Source organism: Tursiops truncatus, chromosome 18, assembly GCF_011762595.2.
Source record: "Tursiops truncatus isolate mTurTru1 chromosome 18, mTurTru1.mat.Y, whole genome shotgun sequence".
NCBI lineage: Eukaryota > Metazoa > Chordata > Mammalia > Artiodactyla > Delphinidae > Tursiops > Tursiops truncatus.
Window position 1 is genome coordinate 9,576,034 of NC_047051.1, and position 21,059 is coordinate 9,597,092.

The 21,059-nt window shown below is 40.4% G+C and overlaps 1 protein-coding gene across 4 annotated transcripts in view; it reads right to left on the reverse strand.

Annotated features, from left to right (window-relative positions):
* Positions 1 to 21,059, reverse strand: part of STARD13 (StAR related lipid transfer domain containing 13) — a 221,572-nt gene that overhangs the window by 168,120 nt on the left and 32,393 nt on the right. The window contains exon 1 of one of the 4 annotated variants that reach the window (XM_019936762.3): positions 2,472 to 2,761. The exons of 2 other annotated variants lie outside the window; for them this stretch is intronic. In XM_019936762.3, coding sequence (XP_019792321.1) covers positions 2,472 to 2,640 — 169 coding nt within the window. In that variant the 5' untranslated portion in view covers positions 2,641 to 2,761. Of the gene's footprint in view, positions 1 to 2,471; positions 2,762 to 21,059 lie in introns of those variants that run through there. One more of the 4 variants, XM_073795037.1, reaches the window with a different exon arrangement.

Consider the following 21,059-nt stretch of genomic DNA (forward strand, 5'->3'; position numbering starts at 1 on the left):
TTCCTTGAAAGATCTATAGCAGAGTAAACAATCTTAATGATGTGGCTGTCATTTCAAGATACCAGTATGTGAGTTACAAAAAATATCGGTGTTATTAATTTAATATGCACTTGATAAACTTTAACTGAATGATTATGGGCCATTAGTATAATAACCTGACATTGTGTACTATTGGGTACTAACTGCTCAAGGAAGGTAAAACACAGCAGTTTGCTTCCACTAGAGATATAAGACCTGATTGGAAATCTCACAGTGATTCTGTAACATGGTTCATTGCTGTACCCTGAGTAGAAAAGATTGAAATATTATATAATCCAGAAATCAACCATAGGTTCAGTAGTTTAACACTCATTATAAAAACTAAAAAATGGTTTGGAGTATTATTGAGCATGGTCTCTAGTTAAGATACATTCAAATACCAGCTCCTACTATGTAACTTTGGAGAGGTTATTTGAACTCTATGTACTTCTGTTTTCTCACCTGTAAAATGGGTATAATAATAGTACTTACCTACAAGAATTTATTTTTTGAGGATAAAATAAATTGGAATATATATAAAGTGCTCTGAGCAGTGCGTGATACACTGTTATTCTCTATTACAGTAAACCAATCTACTCATACGGTAAACCCAGTAAAATCATTTTGCTTCTGCTTTCTCAATGTCTTACGACACAATCGTGCATTGTATTATTAACTCATTATTAACAAATAATGAGTTCCTAACCACTGGATTGTTGGAATTCTTTCATGCTTCCCTATGATCCTAACTGTCACTTAATTTTTAGGCATTCATTAGCTTCAAACATTCCATTGCCCAGTATTAAAAAAAGTGAGTATGCTCAAATTTTCTAATTAGGCAAAATGAAACACAGACACAGAATACATTTTCAATGATCATGCATGTGTTCATAACTTCAAGTCCTCGATGGAAAAACAATCTTCATTCCAGAAAGAATATACTTTTTAATGAAATCTATCACTGCAAATTCATTTAAGGAGATTTACAAAGATATTTCAAACTATTTGTATGCAATGTTTCTAACATAATATACTTCATAAGCATGCTGAGGAACATTCAGAGTGCAGACTACAAATCATCACCAAACATTTATTGAGCCCCTATGTCCATAATGACGATGACGTCTGGTAAAGCACCATTGTCAGAAATCTCTAAAACTAAAATGGAGCTGGTTTTATTATAAGCCTAGTGTATTTTTAAATCAAGCCACAGGGAAATAATTACTTTTGTTTCTATTCAATCAAGACATGCACACAGAGTTTATGGAATGACATAATATCCTTCCTGAAATCAGACCGGTATGTAGGACCAGTATCCTTCACACATAACCAGTTCCTGAACCTTTAAAAACAAATCCTAATTTCCAAGGAAACAATCTCATCAAATGCTGCTCACTAGAATACATATTGTTCCTTTTGGAAACATTACAATAAGATTTTCATGATTACAAACCCCAACTTCCCCTCTAAAATTCAATATAATCTTAAACTTATTTATTTAAGTGGAAATTGTACTTTTATAATGGCTCTAGAATATCCTGGTCAACTTATGTATCACCAATATAATAATTTAGTTATTTAGAAGTCTGGGAGGGGGTGATTATAAACTTCATAAACTTATTGTACATGTGTAGTATGTGTGTGTGTCTTTTAAATGGGCAACAGAAGTTTCTTAGGAAAGTTCACCTTTCTACTTTCTACAAACCTATCCTAAGATAAAGCGCATGTTTTAAACAATTTTTGGAGAATGATGAGTTTTAGTGATTTTTTTCCCCCCTGAGAATAAAAAGGAACACGTAACAACTTGTAATCAATATCCTCTCCTCTCTGCCTTATAAAGCTGGTGCTTCTGTCACAAGATTTGCTTTGACATTAGCAGACACTTATCCTTTACCAGAAAAACAGTATCAACAAATCAGTGGCAACTGCTGACATAAACGTACAAATAGGCAGAGAATGTGACACTGGTTGTCAGCCCAAGGCCCTTAAGAATAGAATTTTAACTTTCTCCTGTCACTAAGAGTGTTCTAAAGAATCTAGGCAGGCTGGAAGTCAGTTTCCCACCCTCTCCTAATTAAATAAACAAGTGTCCAAGTTTTAAATGTGACAGAGTGTGTGGAACTTGTCACGTTTAAAAATGAAAAGCTCCTAAAATACATACTGAGGAAACCTGTCTCATTTATTCTGTAGAGACACATAAGTCTTGGAAATTTATGATTCACTGTCCTACCGTGAAGTTTTTTGTGGACTTTATGTTGAGTTATGTGGCAGCTAAGTGCTGTCACTGTTTGCTTGAAACTGCAGCCTTAAGTTATTTCTGAAAGGTATGCGCAGCTTGGCATAGAAATCCGTATGTTGTAAAGTGAAAACAATAATTTTAAAAACTGGGTTAGCATGAAAGAGAGCCAACAGAAATCAGAATTAGCAACAGCCTTCCACTACCGGCGACTCACCTTGTTGAATTTTAGTCACTAGCTGATGGCGTGCTAGAATCCGGCTCATCCTGTAAGGAGAGCGTCTCGCAGTCTGATCAAATCGCAAATACATCTCCTGGCCCTCAGGTGTCATGGCATTTAGATAGTAGCAACCTGAAGCTGGGGTCCTGGGTCCCTGACTGAACATCCCGGCAGATTTTCTTTTGCCCTCAGTCTGCCCTGTGGCTGTTTCCGTCTGCCTTCAGTCTCAGTTACAGAGCGAGGCATACAGCCCAGCAGAGCTCAGCAGACCCAGTGATTTTTAAAAAGAAAAAGGAGTGCCAAAAGCCACAACTCAGAATTCCAACCCCCGGCCTCACGTGACCTCGCAGAGCCAATCAGAGGAAGACAGGAGATGGGACGGTCCACAGTCGGCCCCAAGCCCCGGAGAGAGGCAGGTCCAGCCTCTCTGATCCCCACACAATGCGGGAAGGCAATGTGAGTACTGCCCTGCCTCTGAGCTGACTAAGCCCCGAGAAGCAGCACTCACTGAAAGAGTTCAAAGGAAAAGAGAGAGGGAAGAGGAAAGGCAGCAGAAGAAAAATAAGCCCTGGGCATAGGAAATCAATCTTTCTGGTTGTAAGGGTTAGAGACAGCACACTCGCCTTCTCCAAGGCAGCTAAAAGATGGATGTGAGAAACAAGTGAAAAACTATTTCAAATAAGCATAAACAGCTTAGGATAAATTACCACCCTTCATTACAAAGAAATAAATAAAGCTCTTCCAGTGAAAAGTGAACTTCAAGTGCTTTAAGGCCCTGAGTAAATACGCTCCAGGCCCCTTCTGCATGGGAAGCTGAGAGCTCTCACAGATGAGACTGGCAGAGGCAAGAGCACACGTGTATTTGTTAAGTATCTACCCCTTTAAATTTTCCACCTCTCCAATTTTTAATCACCCAGAAGTAAAGTACTTTTGAAGTACCTCTCACATTTAAGACACTGCCAGGAATCACTGTAAAGATGCAGATCCATGCAATGCTGATGTTGCCAAGCTGCCTGGGATCAATAGAGAAGTTATGCAAAAGCACATAACACAGGCCTTATGTGAAAGGGGCCTCAAGAAAGACACAAGAGCAATATTAGAGGAAGCAATATTATTTTTGACTGGGGTGACGAGAGCAGGCCACACAGAGGAAGAGACATTTGGGTGGGCTTTAAAAAAATGGGTGGGATTCTGACAGGCAGAGACTGAGGAGGGCTTTGCAGGAGGGTCTGTGCCCACATGTGTGGAGATGGGGAACCACAGTGTGTGTTTAAGGAAAACGTGAGTAATTCCACTTGGCCATATCCGAGTATACATATGGGGGTAATTAGCATTTTTCCCCTATTTTTTCTCTTTAACATTGTTTGATGTAAAGAGGAAAAAAGTCCATAGAAAACATGTTATCAAATTCTGAACCTGGGGCTGAGGGAATAAAGTTCTTTGAAAAGAGGCATAAGGCCAAGTTGTTCTTATATTTGGCTGTCTCAAACTGAAACATAGCCTGGCCTGGGATTTGGAATCCTAATAATAAAAAACTTTCAATTGAAAGTTCAACAGGACTTAAATTAGGTCCTCGATTCTTGCTGCTGTGGCTAACGGTGGTCAGTCCTAACATCTTTCCCTGCGGGAACTTCGCAATTCTGAGAAGCAGCTCATTTCGTGTAAATATCTTACTAGGTAAATGAGCACGTTAATAAAGATCCCTAGGGCCTACACTGGAATGTACTCTCGCTCATGGCAATTGTGAGCCTCTTCCGATAATTATGCAAGAGTAAGTAAGGGTCAGGTTTTCAAGTCAGCGTTGATGCAGGAAAGGAAAGGGGTGTTCCTTTTTCATTTTTATTTAGGATTTGATCAGAGTTTTTCTATTCCAGGGGATCTTTTGTGGATGGTGAAAGGGATCTAAGATCTAGCGACTCTGGTATGCCAGAAGCCTGGGCATGAATGGCAGACAGGCTTAGCACTCCACTGCAGTATTAGATGCTTGTGAGGTCCAATCCCCAAGCTCAGATCCAGCACTGGCTGCCATCTGATGGAGATGCTGATGTCAGCCACCTTGTGTACATGCTTTCAGTTTGATAGTCCAGTGTTGGGGACGTCCCTGCCGTAAACACCTGACAGTTATCACTTTTCAGTGGAAGAGTGTAGAAGAAGTGTAGAGAGAGAAAGAAGAGCGGATCATGGGACTTGGGAACTTTGCATATGTGCTGGGAAACCAAGCAAAGGGAAGGAAAAGGCAGGAAATGATATGTAGTTGCTTTTTAGCTGTGGATAACACTTAAAGAAAGACTGACCATTCCCAGTGCCAACCCTGGAGTTTAACACTGACTTGGCTGCATTTTAAAAGTAAATGGAACGATTCTTCCTGAGAAGCACTGCACTGTATCCTGGCCAGGTACTATTTAAAAAAAAAAAAAAGAAAATTCACCATGCCTCCTTTTTGCATAATAATGAATACATGAACATGTTGAAAGTCCTGAGGTGTTTTGTTCTGAAAACATCAAGATCGTAAATATGTATTCTTTGATATATATAAGCAGATACAACAACATGAAACATAGTATTTCATAGGAGATGGCAATGAAGAACAAGAATTGAATGTAAATTAGGGAGAAAAAAGAAGAATTTGAATTTCCTAATTAAAAGAAAGCTTAGCGTAAAGCCCAATTTTTCTAAAAATCAGTCTGATTTTTAATAAAGGGATCTACGAAGGATCATGTATCAACATCTTTGTCTTCCCTGTGTCATGTCCAACTTATTTTTTATGGTTAAGGTAGTAGTATCTATAAACCCATGCAACTACTCACCGTGGTTTTGCCACTTTGTGTCCAAAATACCATATTTAAAGCAGATAGGTAACATTATTTTCTCATTAGCATCATTATCGCCTTGTTTGATGCTAATGTATTGCTATGAGATCTGAGCCCTTTCAATGAATTGTTTTCATCATTTGGTCCCAGTGTTAGAAGAATCACCACTGGGTGGGCAGTTCTGTTCTGCTTGTTGTAAATGTAAAATCAAGAAACTGCTGACAATCTTCCCTGGGCTGAAATGTCCTCCATGCATCTCGTGGAGAGAGCTCTTGCTCTTGACTGGTGAGTGAGTGAGGACCAAAGGAACCAGAGAGAGGGAGGGAGTGCTGAAAACCCAAGATGCTGGATTTCCTCCATTCCAGTTCCTTCAAAAATGAGAAAAATGGATAGTACTAGTTTTTAGTTTTCAACTACTTTTCCTCTCTCCTAATTTGGTCATCAAGAAGAATCTTCACTCAGACTATTTCAGGGATGGGATAAACAGATGAATATTGGGAGCCAACAAGAACAGTGAACAGGGGGAATGGAAAAGGGAGGGTGGCTGACAGTGCTAAGCACCTACTGAGTGCTAAGCCTTATGCTATTTACATTTCATGCCTTTAATTAATCTCCACGGCAACCCTTTGTGCTATCCTATTTTGTGGAAAAGGAAATTAAGACTCCCAGAGGTGAAGCAATGTCCCAGGTCATATAACAACCAAGTGTAGAGTCTCTGTGTATCTCCGAGCTGATGATATTTTAACTCTTTCCACTGTTACACACGAGGGACAGGGAAGGAAAAACTGTGGCACTAAAAGCGTGCTGGGGAAATTGGATAAGGGAGAAAATTTTCGGAAGAATGTACTGAAAATCATCTTAATCCTATTTAATTGTATGTGATAGCGGGGTGGAAATATAGGTATAGGATGACTAAATTCTTGTGGTGGTTGAGATCGAGGTGTCTTTAGAGTAAGGTACATAGCCCAGAGCCTTTAACTAACCAGTGAGAACCATGGGCCCTCTCTGGAGTAAAAGACCAAGAACTGGAGACCCACCCATCCCTTCCCCAATACTGAAGTGAAGAGGCAACCTGACCATCTCTTTGCTTAACAACTCCTTTTTTGAAGGGTAGACTGTTTGTCCTCTGCTTTCTGCTCATCCTCAAGGCTAACTCTGTGTACTGCCTGGCCTCCTCTGTGGCATTTCTTCCCAATGCACACACTCCAAATACAGTCAAAACTCCGAAATTTGACCTCTAAACAAAACTTTTGGTATTTAAAAATTTTAAGTCTTTTGATAGATGATCCCAGATTAGCGCTCAATGGAATTTTGTGTACACATGGCAGAAAGCGAGGAGCGCTTTTACAGAAGCCAGGAATGGCTCACTGTGCTTTCATCTGTCTGCTGCTGCTTCTATTCCTTCACACACATTCCAGCCTCCTCGTCAGCCTGTGCAGAGGGAGCCAAGGTAGTTCTGCCAAGTAGGAAAATGTTTGAGATACAAGTGGTCAGTAGAAAAAAAGCAGAACCGATCTGGAGGGCTGCTTTTAAATTACTTGAATCCAAAGGTTGTGGGTTAATGTCAAAGCCTTCCTGTGGGCTCTGAAGCTCATTTTGAGAATCTCTACTAATTGGTTCGCGATGTATGTGCTCCGCTCTTTGTCAATAAACCTTTTCAACATACATATACCACATGCCCAAGGACCAATGCAGGCCAGCCAAAAATACTAACATTCGCAGCCGTGACCAGGACCCTCCACAAAAGGTTTCAGAGTGGATTCTCTTCTGACTCAGTTTCTCCACCTCTAGGCCGTGTCTCCCACTTGGAGTCCAGATCCTACTGCAAAGACTTGTGAGTGGTAATAGATTTTGTTTTTTTGCCTCTCAGCCCTCGCTACTCTCTTTAGTTAACTTCACCTTTGCAGGCCTCTACGAGCACATTCTCTGCCCTCATTCCATCCCCTGGGGACCATAGCCAACCATCAGCTCCAGTTCCTATGGCCAGCGATCTGGTCTGACTTGTCCTGGGCTCTTTGCCCATACCCATCCATTGCAGCCAAACCAAAATTCTTTCACTTTTATAAGTTGTTTCAAAGATCTGCAACTGTGTGATTTCCTACTCTCTCACCCTGTCAAAACCTATTGCCTTTGGAAACATTTTCATGACTAACGCAAAACCTTTAGTATTAACAGTCATGTTAATACCTGTAAATAGTGGTTACGTGGCACATCAATTAGATTAGCTTGTTACATGCTAATAAGCAATCCATTTGTTCATTGCAACTACTATGGGCATAAAGTTTTTACATCTTGGATTTGAAAAGGATATTAAACATCTTCTAATCCAACCACTCACCTATTATACAAGTCACGGTCAGATCAATTAATGAATGCTTTACCCAACATATGTGAAGGATATTATCTCACTGAGGACTACAAGATGTTTAAGAAAGTTTTTCCTTATAATTTCCATCCATTGGCTCTAATTCTGTCATCTGGAATTAGGACAAATCTATTCCTTCTTCCATATGCCTGTTCTTCAGACATTTTTAGAAGGCCAACCTGTCCCTTATAAGAATCTGCTTTCACATGCTAAACATTCCTTTCCATCAAACCACACATCTTCTAACTATTCAGCAAACTGACTGCTGTCTTTTGGATCTGCTCCAGTCTGTCAGTATCTCTTTAAAAATATTGCTCCTACCCTAAACTTAGAGCTCTAGATATGGCCAAGCACAGTAGTATATGGCATAGTGTGTGGGTACCTCCTGAACTCAAGGGATTGCACTCTTGCTGATCCAGTCTGAGATAATGAGAGCTTTTATTTTTTTAATCTATATTTACTCTATCATTAATTCAGCATGGTATTAATTTGAATTAAGTAATTGAATGCCTGCACAGCACTGCAGTAAGTATGAAAGATATAATGGTGAATGCGATGTGGTCCTTGCCTCAAGGGACAGTCTGCCAGGGCAAACAGAAAGAAAACTCACCATTACACCAATGTTAAGTGCTGTGTGGGAGGCTATCTCCATCACCTCAGACTGTGTTAGAGTCAGTCTAAGTGGTGTTTCTGTGTCTTCATAAAATCTGTGTTAAATGAGTGTTCTCTATCCTGTACTTAACAAATGAACTTTCAAACTTAAGAACAGGTCTTTAAATTTATTAAGATATTTTTAATTCCTGATTTTCTCCTCCAACTATTTAATTCTGCCTTGTTCTTTAAGGTAGCTAATGAAAATACCTCCATTATAAAAGTATAAAAGAAACAGTTAAGTGTGTTTGGAAAAAGGTAAAGGAAAGGTGGAAACATAAGAAAGCCAAGTTCACAGACATACAAGCCACACAACCCTGTATATTTGCAGGAGGTGGCTGAAAATGTGGCTTAAGATTCCTAACAGACAAGCCAAAAGGGAAACAAGATCAGTTATGAGATTTAACATATTCATAAGATAAAAACAAAGCAGTGATTCAATATAAACACACATCACCAGATATTGAGACCCCCAGGGAAAATTTTCCTGGGTCCTCACAAAGAATCAGCATCCTCAGTGATATTGGATATGGTAACAAACCTTAGTCCATGGTTTCTTAACTGACACTTCAGTGTCCGTAATAGTATGATAACAAAGCACTATATAGGAAAATTAATTCTAGGAGGGCACCTCAGAAAACATGGTTTGAGTGTGCTAGTCTCTGTGATCTTTTAACCTATGTGTTGAATCGTATCACTTCCCTGATTAAAATACTCCAAGTTTTCTATTGCACCTGGAAAAAAATCCAGACTTCTTACTTGGCCCACGGGGTCCTGCGTGCTCTATTCCCAGCTCACCACTCCCACCTCATCACAGTCTCCCCACTAGCTTTCTCTAGACCTGGCTGCCTTAGCGTCTTCTTTCTACGTGCTACTCCTCAGCCTGGAATGCTCTTCACGGAGCCCTTCCCATAGCTGGCTCCTTCTCAGCTTTCAAGCATCATCTTAAGTCATGCAGTCTCAGATGGGCCATCCTGTTCACTTTACCTAAGCGGAAGCAGCACCCCATGTGTTGGCTCTATAGCACTTTCTAAATTTGTAATTACCTATTTATTTGCTCGTTAACCTATACGTTGCCTTACCTTCCCAGTAGACTGTCGTGTCTGGACCAGGTTTATTTCATGCACATCCTATGTGCCCACCACAAGGCCTGGCACATAGGAGGAAATCAATAGCAGTTGATTGAATAAATGATTGAGTAAAAAATTGAATAAACGATGATCTGAATTTTTCCAAGGATAAGATTTAGAATGTCTAGAGGAGTGAATGCATATATGTTAGGCAATATGCTGTTGCTACAACAACTTGGATTGGATAAGGACTGGACAGCAGATGATTCAAGGTTTTTTCCTCCAAAAGGAGCCTGAAATGCACATACTTTGCTTTGTTGTTTAGGGGCAAAAGTATATGCTTTGAGCATCAAACAGAGGACAATTTAATTTTCACAAGTCCCTTGTGAAAATAGGGAGCCTGGAGGAAATGAGCAACCCTTTCTCCACAGAGAGAGGCTGAAGGGCATAAAAAAATTAATCTATCTTCCTTAGCTTTGAATCAGCCTCAAATTTTTAAGCATGCCTGTTGTGCCTTCAATTAAAAAGTTGAACACCATTGGGCCAAGTGTTCTTCATGGACCCATTCTGCATCTGGGTTATCAACCACCTCTATTTCTTCATGCTCATAAACATCTTTTAATAATTCTTTAAAAAATTTTCCGGGAGATTTAAATTAATTTATTGTCTGGTATTTCTAGAACCTATATATTTTTGCCCTGATCGAAAATACATGTAATTGCTAACTTGGGGTGTTTCTTTTCTTTTTTTTTTAAAGAATTGCTTAGATTATTAGACAGGATCTTTCAGTCCCTTAGGTGGAATTTGTCTGTTCTTAGAGACTTATTAGAGGCTTATCTTCATCTGCATCAGATTTGATTCTATAATCTCCTTCTCTGTCTTGAACAACAGTGAATATATTTTCTTTATGTTGACTCAAATTGTAATTTGGATATGAAAGGGAAACTTGCTCATTAAAGAAATCCTATGATGAATCCTTTGGGAAATTCTTTTGATGCTCCAAAGTATCTGTTTTGTAAACATTTGAGACTGCCCATTGAAAGGCACACCATTATTAAGATGGTATGCTGAAACCAGAAGGTTGATAACTGAGATTCCTAAAATATCATCCTGTTACCTCATCACCAATCAATCAGAAGAATGTCCATGAGCTGATCAGGCACTCTGCAACCCTCACTTCTAATGTTGCCTTTAAAAACCCTTCCCTGAAACCTGAACACAAAGGAGGTCAGGTCTTTTGAGCATGACCCACCCATTCTCCTTGATTGGTGCCCTGCAATAAATGCTGTATTTTCACCACAAAAAAAAAAAAAAAAAAGAAAAGAAAAAAAAAAATTGTACAATGACCTGCTGCCCTGGATCCAGTGTCCACTTTTATATATAATTGCTTCCCACCTGGTGTCATGCAACAGTTATGTACTAAGTAAAGTTTGGTAATAACCATGGCCCACAAACTGAAGAGGAATAAGACTGCAGGATTAATAATGCAATCACACTGTTTATATAGTTAAACCACATATGCCTTCTTGGATAAATTCAGCTCAGTACACTAAGAATATGATAGACTATTTTCCCTCTTTATTCCTAACATAAGACCACTAATCTATATTTTAAAGAACTGAAAGTGGTGCCAGGAGGAGGAATGACATTAGAACACATCCCATACAGAGAGAAGCACTAAGAATTTGAGAAGGTAGCAACATAGTTCTCTAGAGCCCTAGATATGGGTATCAATGGAACTTGGAGGTGATTGGGAAGACAAATTTCAGTGCTTATGGCTGGGCAACAAGAGGAGGAACCTCTTTTAGGTTGGGAAGAATGATTTGACCAAAGGTGCTTCTGGTATAATTAAAATATGATTTTTTGCTGGTATCTTGTCATAAATAGAAACAAAGCCACTAATTAACTCATGTTACAGCTTCTTTCACCCTTTCATAGTGAAATATTTCTAAGGTATATTTCGTGCTAGGCACCAAATGTACAAAGATGAGTAAGACACTGCTCCTCTTCTCAACAGTATGATTTATAATAGGAAAAGTTGAGGGTAGTTACAATTACAGGGCTGCATTACAGGTGCTACAACAGAGGTGCTCAGAGGGTGCCTGTGGGAGCAGAGTAGGGTCAGCTAAATCGGAACAAGAGTAGACTCACACACACAGCAGAAAAAGTAGTGCTGAGGCTGGCGAGATACAGAGCTGGGTGAGATGCAGAGCTGGGAGAGAAGGAGGGAGAGACGATATTGGGGGGGAAATGCTCATGAAGAGAAAAAAAATGCATAAGTAATTTCCTATGCTAGACACCCTTCTCCAGTTATTGAGAGATTAGTATCCCAAATTGCTGCATCATAGAGACTCTCAGATTCTAAGACTCAAGTTGGAAGGACACACCTTTCCATCAATATTCCTCTTGACTCTTGTCCCTTTGTCTCCACCGAAGCTCTAAAGTCAGGGGATACCTCTCTGCTGCGGCTATTTCCTGGAGGTAATAGTCCTTTTAGAAGAAGGACTATGATGGATAATGGTAAAGAACTAAGAGGCAAACTGAATTCAGGAGTTACAGGCTTGGGCAGAAGGAAGAGGGATCTGCCGGGGAAGGCAGCAACAGTATGAAGTCCTGAATCTACCCATCAGATGCTACTCTGGCTTTGGGAAACAAGCTACCCTTTGTCTAATCATCTTTCAAAATTGGTACAATTCTACCTTTTTAAAAAATTAATTTATTTATTTTTGGCTGCAATGGGTCTTCGTTGCTGAGCACGGGCTTTCTCTAGTTGTGGCGAGAGGGGGCTACTCTTCCTTATGGTGCATGGGCTTCTCTTTGAAGTGGCTTCTCTTGTTGCGGAGCATGGGGTCTGGGCGCCCGGGCTTCAACAATTCTGGCATGCGGGCTCAGTAGTTGTGGCTCATGGGCTCTAGAGCTCAGGCTCAGTAGTTGTGGCGCACGGGCTTAGTTGCTTCACAGCATGTGGGTACTTCCCGGACCAGGGCTCGAACCAGTGTCCCCTGCATTGGTAGGTGGATTCTTAACCACTACGCTAGGTAAGTCCTGGTACAATTCTACTTTTAAAAGGAAAGCAGGTTTCTAAACCTATATCAATAGTAGCTTCCCTTGAAGTTTCCTTATACTGGTGCTCCTTTGAATTAAGGGAAGAAAAGGGCATTGCTTGTCTTTTATGCCTGTTTTGTATGGCCTTTCTGGGGGTAGGATGGGGTGTATTTTTCTGATAGAGAATATATGTGTGTACACAAATATATAGAGGCTGTCCTGAGATTTCTCATGTTATTATTTCTCCAGAGCTTGATGTTTAACAAAGCACACAGTCGCCTCTGGCCAACCTCTGAGAGCACATCATAATAACACTGTGTCTTATGACACAAACCTGTTTAAACAGACCGAGTACAACAGAGATAGCCGGGCGTGGCTACCTTCTCCTTATGCCGCTCCACCAAGATGACTCAGCACTAATCAATCACAGGAAAATACTAAGCACCAAAAATTTGTTTGCTGCACAGAAGGCCTGAACATATCAAAAGCTACTCTCAATATTTGATTAACTTAAAATACCCTCTTTCATTCCCTGACTTTGGGGGTCTCAAGGGCTGTCCTTGGCCTTGGCTTGTTTCTCAGTACGTTTTACCTTAGAAAATCTAGTCCCGCGGAATTCTGTTAATCAGTGTACTGTTGCAAATCAAAAATGTAGGACAGGGGCTTCCCTGGTGGCGCAGTGGTTGAGAATCCGCCTGCTGATGCAGGGGACACGGGTTTGTGCCCTGGTCCGGAAAGATCCCACGTGCCGCGGAGCGGCTGGGCCCGTGAGCCATGGCCGCTGAGCCTGCGCGTCCGGAGCCTGTGCTCCGTAACGGGAGGGGCCACAACAGTGAGAAGCCCGCGTACCGCCAATAAAAAAAAAAAAAAAAAACATGTAGGGTACATTGGGCCTTCCCTGGTGGCGCAGTGGTTGAGAGTCCGCCTGCTGATGCAGGGGACACAGGTTTGTGCCCTGGTCCGGGAAGATCCCACATGCCACGGAGCGGCTAGGCCCGTGAGCCATGGCCGCTGAGCCTGCGCGTCCGGAGCCTGTGCTCCGTAACGGGAGGGGCCATAACAGTGAGAGGCCCGCGTACCGCCAAGAAAAAAAAAAAATGTAGGGTACATTGGGGCTTACCTGGTGGCGCAGTGGTTGAGAGTCCTCCTGCTAATGCATAGGACATGGATTCGTGCCCTGGTCCGGGAAGATCCCACATGCCGCGGAGCAACTAGGCCCGTGAGCCATGGCCGCTGCGCCTGCGCGTCTGGAGCTTGTGCTCCGCAGCAAGAGAGGCCGCGACAGTGAGAGGCCCGCGCACCAAAATGAAGAGTGGCCCCCGCTTACGACAACTAGAGAAAGCCCTGGTACAGAAACGAAGACCCAACACGGCCAAAAATAAATAAATAAATTTATATTTTAAAAAAAATGTAGGGCACAAAATGGTGTGGTATATACTACGATTACAATTAAAAAAAATTTTTTTTTAATGCATAGTACGAAAAGGTTAGAAGGAAACACACCAAAAAAATAATTATGACCATTTTTAGGATGGTAGAATTATGGATGATTTCTTTTAAATTTCCATTTTCCAAATATTCTATCACATGACTAATTATATTGCTTTTATAATAAGGGGATCAAGCCTAACCAACGATTCACGTCAGGAGGTGTGGAGAAGAAGCCTCAGACTTAACCTTACTTCCAGCTGCCTCTGTGTCTCACAGATGGCAGACATAGACAAGAAAAATCTGCATACTGTCTAACATGGCCTGAACTTCCTCAGTGACTCCCACAGTATTAGGCAAAACCTCAGTGTTCAAAAGAGAAGGAGAACAAGAAAGAAAACAAACAAAAAAATCTATGATTTCCTTTTCAAAATGTCTCTCACATCCATTCCTTCTTGTGTTATTGCCTCCACCATGTAGGGACCAGCCCTCTTGCCTAGACGATTCTGACAGTCCAACTTGTGTCCCTGTCTAACCCTGCCTCCTGAATACCATCTATCCCGAACACCACAGAACGTTTAGCTTCTCAGGATACCACTTTCATCATATTTCTCTCCTGTTGCAAAGCACCAAATAGCATCCCAGCTCTACCACTTACTGACTGTTTTAATCTCTTAAGGTTTCCCTTTCCTCATGTAGATGGGTTTATATGTATATATATTACTTATCTTGTATACACATAAGGGAAGCAAGTATATATGATTATCAGTTCATCTGAACCAAGAAAAACTCGTTGAAAAAGGATTTTGTATCATACTTCTTGAATGTTGCCTTTTAGGCAAGATTCAATAGGAGTGCTAAGAACTACCAACTGCACAGACCGAATCTTTAGGTATAGGAAACTATCTTTTCAGCTTTTTTTTTTTTTTTTTTTTGCAGTACGCGGGCCTCTCACTGTTGTGGCCTCTCCCGTTGCAGAGCACAGGCTCCGGACACGCAGGAGCAGCGGACATGGCTCATGGGCCCAGCCGCTCTGCGGCATGTGGGATCTTCCCAGACCAGGGCACGAACCCGTGTCCCCTGCATCGGCAGGCGGACTCTCAACCACTGCGCCACCAGGGAAGCCCTCTTTTCAGCTATTTTAAAACCTGAGAGAAATAACATAAAATATCCTTACAGTTATTTACCAAGAGCTGATATTTACTTCAGCTTTAGAGATATACATAAGCATATTAAAGTTCTCACTTCCCCAACAACAAGCAAAATCCATTTAAATAATATAGTGGTGACACTAGGAAGCAGTCGGATAAAGTGGTCTATGCACTTTTATCCAAATACTTCCCGAAAACTTACTCAGAAGGGCTATTTTTACTAGTGTACTTAAAATTCTAGCTTAAAAAGAAATTATTAAAGACATTATCCTTTTCTGAGAGTAGAGGAAGAGAAAATGATTTTAAAGTTAAAAAGCAAAACAAAACAAAACAAACTTGGCCTATAATTTCTCAACTCTGGACTCAGAAGGTCCCTTGGGGTCCACAATCAGGGTTTGGAAGTCATTCTGTGGTTCTCTTGAATTTTGCACCAAGCCAGCCCCTCCATACTGTACTTTTATCCTCCTGCTCTAAGTAATTAGGTGAATGGGCCCAAGCATTTGGAATCAATTTTATTCATGAACTATTTTTTGAGCTCCTGCTCTGTGCCAGGCAACGTTCTTAGTGCTGGGAATGCATCAATGATTAAGACAGACAGTGATCTCTGTCCTAATGAAGCTAATGTGGTAACCAACAAATACAATAGCATGGGTATATTTCCTTATGATCTGTGAGTCTCCAAAACTGACGCTGTTTGCAAAATGTTGTGCATATTTTCACCTTTTTAGAGCATAGGTCTTTGGATTTCATCAGATTTTCAAAAGATGATGTAACTATCAAAATATTTTTTAAGTGGCTCTAAAATATAGTTCTAGAACACTTAGAACTGTGGCTTTGGAGTCAAATCAGCTTGTATTCATGGTCAGGCTCTGCTACTTATTTACTACACGGGTTTGGACAAATACAAATTAGCTCAATTTTCTGCATCTAAGTTTTCTCATCTGTAAAACTGAGGTTAGGCCTCATAAGGCTCTTGTAAGGGTTAAGTTAGATTGTGGATGTGAAGCGCTTGGCGCACTGTGAGATTAGCATCCCCCCACCCCCTTGCCCTTATTTTACAGGTTTTGACCCAAAATGTGAGTGAGAAATTTGAAGCAGGTTCAAAGTACAAAGATAGAATAAGTTGCCTCTGATAGCTAGGAGGTCCTCATCCTTAGAGGATCTCAGTTTCAGTGTGATCAGCCAAATTGGAAATGTCACAGGTTAGCGAGGAAGGTCCAAACTAAGAGTTTATGATTCTATGAAATCACCGACATTATATGTATCAAACGGGTGGAGGCCTAGACTTTTCTTTGGAGAGGATTTTATGACCCATTATACAGCCAAATTTTGTTCTTTGATTCCATGAGTAGAATAAATGCTTATTGTAAGCTATATAATGATATTTGGAACAATTCTCTTAGTATAACTCAGAGGCACAATACTCATGATTATAATTAAATTGCCTTCCATTTGTTCAGCATTGTATAATTTTTAAAGATTTTGGATTATAAATCTAGGCTCTTTGTTTCACTTGATGATGGCAACAACCCTTTAAGACAATCCTTTGAAAAGACCTGCCAGGCCTGGCTTGGTTTTTCCCCCAGTTGCTCTTGCAGCCTCAATAGTCACATCTTCCTTCTTGCTCTGTGTTCCTGGGACACTGGCCTTCCTTCCAAGGCAATGGAACACGCAGTTCCCTCTTCTTGGGCTATAACACCAGTTACCCCCAGCGTGGCATAAGCAACCACTGCTCAACACTCCTTCCCTCAAGGACACTTTTCCTGTTGCCCTATGTAGCACATGTACTTCTCCCTTGTAGCTTCTGACATAGCTGCATTATAATATTTGGGGGGGGGGGGAGATTATTTGATTAATATCTGTCTATGCCCCTAGTCTGTACATTCTTTGAAGGCAGGAACTATGTGTATTTCTGCTCATTATTGTATCACAGCATTTAGCCTAGTGCCTGGCCCACAGGAGTAGATAATAAATTTTGGTAGAATGGAATGCTGGATGAAAGGCACATACACAAATGGTATTTTCACTCTGTATGTGAGAAAATGAAGTGATCTTCAGAAGGGGATCTGACTACTCAGTGAGGATGAAGCCTGGGGACCTGGTGACTTGACTGTTACTTTATCCCTCCTCCCCCACACCATATCTTTTCTCTCTCTCCTCTTCTGGACTGGACTCTGTTCTAACTAAATATGTCTAGTATACCTTTTACTTCAGTATGTGAAGTCTTGGTTTAAAATCAGGACTAACCTATGAAAACCCAAAGCTGCTGATATATGTCAAATGTCACTCCCAGTCAAATTCTTCTGCAGGGAATTTCCACCTTGAGTTTCTTTTTCTTAGAAAACCTGGACTCACCCATTTATTTTAAAATTGTTCTCAGAATTGCAGCCCTTCTTTCATTCCAAGCAGAGCGCATGCTCAGGAAGCCTTCTCATGTAGTAACTGGGGCAGAATTATTGGAGGAAAGATTGCTACAAGCCACAAAGCAACATTAAGCCAAAGGAGAGTCATTGTGCTGCCCTGTGACAGTAAAGTTAGAGAAAAGATGACACAGATGCACACCTGCCTGGAGGAAGAGCAAAAGAGGAAAATAATGATGACACCTGTCACACTACCTAGCAGTGATGACATTCAATATGCCTGACGCTGTACTAAGAGGCTCTTTAAGGGAAGAACTAACTCTAAAGTTGAGCGTAAATAAATACAGAATTTAGGCTAATTCGCCTTCACACCTAGCTGACATGATAGCTCACATTTTTTTAACACTATGGGCCAGGCACCATTTTAAGTGCTTTACATGCTGTATCTCATCTAATTCTCAAAACAACCCTATGAGGTAGTATTTTTTCCTAATTTTACAGATGAAAAAACTAACCATCTATCTTGCTGCCTCCCGACTCTTCTAGCTCTAGTTTTTCACATACCTAGTTGCCAGAGTTACCTTCTAAAGTATAGTTCTGATATATTATTCTTTCTACAGTATAGTTCTGACATATTATTTATAAACATCAAGAGGTCTCCCACTGATAAAAGGATGAAATCCAAATTCTTCAGTCTGGCATTAATGGTCTGTCATGGTGGACGCCCTTCTTATTGCCTGAAAAAGCCTTAAAAATTTTCATGTTTGGAAGGAAAGTGATTCTACCTCTGTCCCCACTGTCTGTGATGCTCCCTTCTTTGCTCCTTCAATTCCAAATCATTTTTCAAGACCTGACTCAAAGGCCCCCTTCTTTGGGAAGCCTTTCCAAGCCATTCTTGCACACACAGCTTCCTTTCACATCTGCATTACCACAAAACTTATTTCTGAAATAATCACTGAGTACTTCATTTGGAGATGCTTTGTATTATCTCTTAGTGATCTTATATTCAAAAGTTCTAGAAGCCCATAATATGCCATGCACATCTTTGAACCTTCCTCTTTCCAGTCTTGTGCCTCCCTCAGAGAGGCAGTGTGGTATAGTAGAAAGACCAAAGCTTGGGACCCAGCAAGACTTAGGTTCAAATCTTGGCCACTCTTACTGGTTAGGTGGCCCTAGACTTCACTTATATCTCTCTTAGCTTCAGTATCCTCATCTGCAAATAAAGCATAATGATATATACCTTGCATTATACAGTCTATACTATGTCCATTATACCCAGTAGGGCTCAAGAAATTATTATTAGATTTTATGACTGACGGATGATACAATAACTGTTGGCCAGATTCCTAGAGGAGCCTAAAGTCACACAAAGCATATTATATTAAGTATTGGTATTTAACTACCACTATGATCTGGCACTTGCCAGGGAGAAATGAAGGAAGAAGAATCTACTATGTGCCAAAGACACCTACTATGTGCCAGGAAAAATTATTCCTATGAGTCGAAGTGGTAAAGTAATGCCAAGCACTGGGCACATTCAGTGAGAAGGACTTCCAGAAGCCTTTTGTAGTTGAACCATACATAATTCCAGGTTATGTCTGATAACAAACTTTTCATGCTGGAAACCTTACCTAGGATCCTGGGGCAGCAGAAAGCAAAAGATTTCTAATCCTTTGATACTCACAGTGGGGTCAAAACCCAGCAACGTGGGCATCACCTGGGAACTTGCTGGAAATGCAGAATCTTGGGCCCTGCCCCAGACATACTAAATCAGAATCTGCATTTTAACAAGGTTTGCAGGTGGTCAGTGGCACGTTAAAGCTTGAGAGGCACAGTTCTCATATAAGCCCCTCTTTTCATCAACAAGGAAGATGAGTTTGTGGACTTGCCCAGGTTGTGAAATCTGTTAACTATAGACACAGGCAGGGTCCAAAGGCCCTTAATTTTGAGGGTTTTGATCTTGCTGCAGAGACACAGATGTCTTACATGGTTAGGTGAATATTTTAGGCATCATATTTTTTACTATGATTTATCACTAAAAGTAAAATTATTTTTCTTAAAGATCTCATTGATTTTAATGGGCTTTAGTTCTAAAAAAAGGGCTGAAGTCTTTTATTGGTACGAAAATAGCTTAAAGCGTTACAGGAATGTGTTTCAGTACTTAACATTAATTTCATGATTAAATTCTGAAACCCCTCTCTTTTAAATCTCAAAAAAAATGTTTATCAACATTCCATGTGATTTAAAAAAAAAAATCACCTTAAAAATAACTGATTTTCTCTGCAGACATAAAGATAAGAATTCTGTATAATTTTTAAACTCCATGTCTCTGAATCAAGGAATTCTGTAACTTTGAAATAAGAGTTTAAAAAAAAAAGGGAGAAGTCAGTCCTCTCCTGGACATCTACGCCTGTTGAAACTCTACCTGTCTCTTCAAGATCTATCCAAAATATGGTTAAAATTTATAAATTTTATTTATAAAAATATCGCACCCCCACAAGACATGATCTTGACTACAGTGAGCCCCCCAAAACATTTTATTTCTCTTTGACTCTGTGTTTTCTATCACTGTTATTTGTTAACTTTTCAAATTTTCTCTGCAAAGACTCAAAACATTCAAAACTTCATTAACTCAGCAAATATTTACTGATAGTCTACAGTGTGTCTGAGACTGAGAATACAATGATGAATAAGATCAAAATAGTTAATATCCTGCCTTCAAGGAGCTTCTACTGCAGTTACATGTTGAGAATGTTGACCACAATCAGCTGACAAAAAAAGCCCATGAGAGCTTCAAGTATTTCATCATTACACTGATAGCTGTTAGCCCCAAGCTTTTGATGTCAAATTGCCCACAAGCACCAGGTAGATTCATTTATCCATTCCTTCACCAGACATTTAATGAGCACCTATTCCTGTACCACAGTCACTAAGCCCTCAAAGAACTGACAGATGATGATTCAGGGTGAGTTAAAGAGGAGCATTCCACACAAGCCTGGGGATAAAATTAGGGGTAGGTGGAGTCTTACATCTTTTATTCTCTGCATCCTCCACAGTGATTAGCAGAACACCTTACACAGAGTAAACATACCACTTCTTGGGACTTCCCTGGCAGTCCAGTGGTTAAGACTCTGTGCCTCCAATGCAGGGGGCACAGGTTCAATCCCTCGTCGGGGAACTATGTGCTGTGCAGCCAAAAAATAAATAAATAAAATTAAAAAACAAAAACAAATGTACAACTTATTTATCAAGAACATAAAATTCACCTTAGGGAGTAGACAGCAAATCAGCTGTATATGTCCTTATAGTTAAAACATACCCATGTGGATGATAAATTTTTTACCAACAGGAATATTCATTAATTTAACAACTATTTTTTATTTATTTTTAGTGAGTACCCACTATGTGCCATGCACTATGCTAAGTACTGAGCATAAAGAAATAAGATGTAGACCTCCCCTACATGGGGAAGACAACAAATAACAACAGTTAAGGTACCCTCTAGTATTACAATGTATTAAAGCACAAGATTCTATGGAAATACACAGGCAGGCCTCGTCACCCATGAGCAATTTGGGGAGGGCTTCAGACCCAGTTTAAAGGTTGGCATATATTCTCTCTATCTGTATCTTAGCAGTAGGCCCTGCATCTACTAAAGCCTGAGCTAGGCATTAGGGCTTCACATTTTATGTCCCTCTTTCTGTG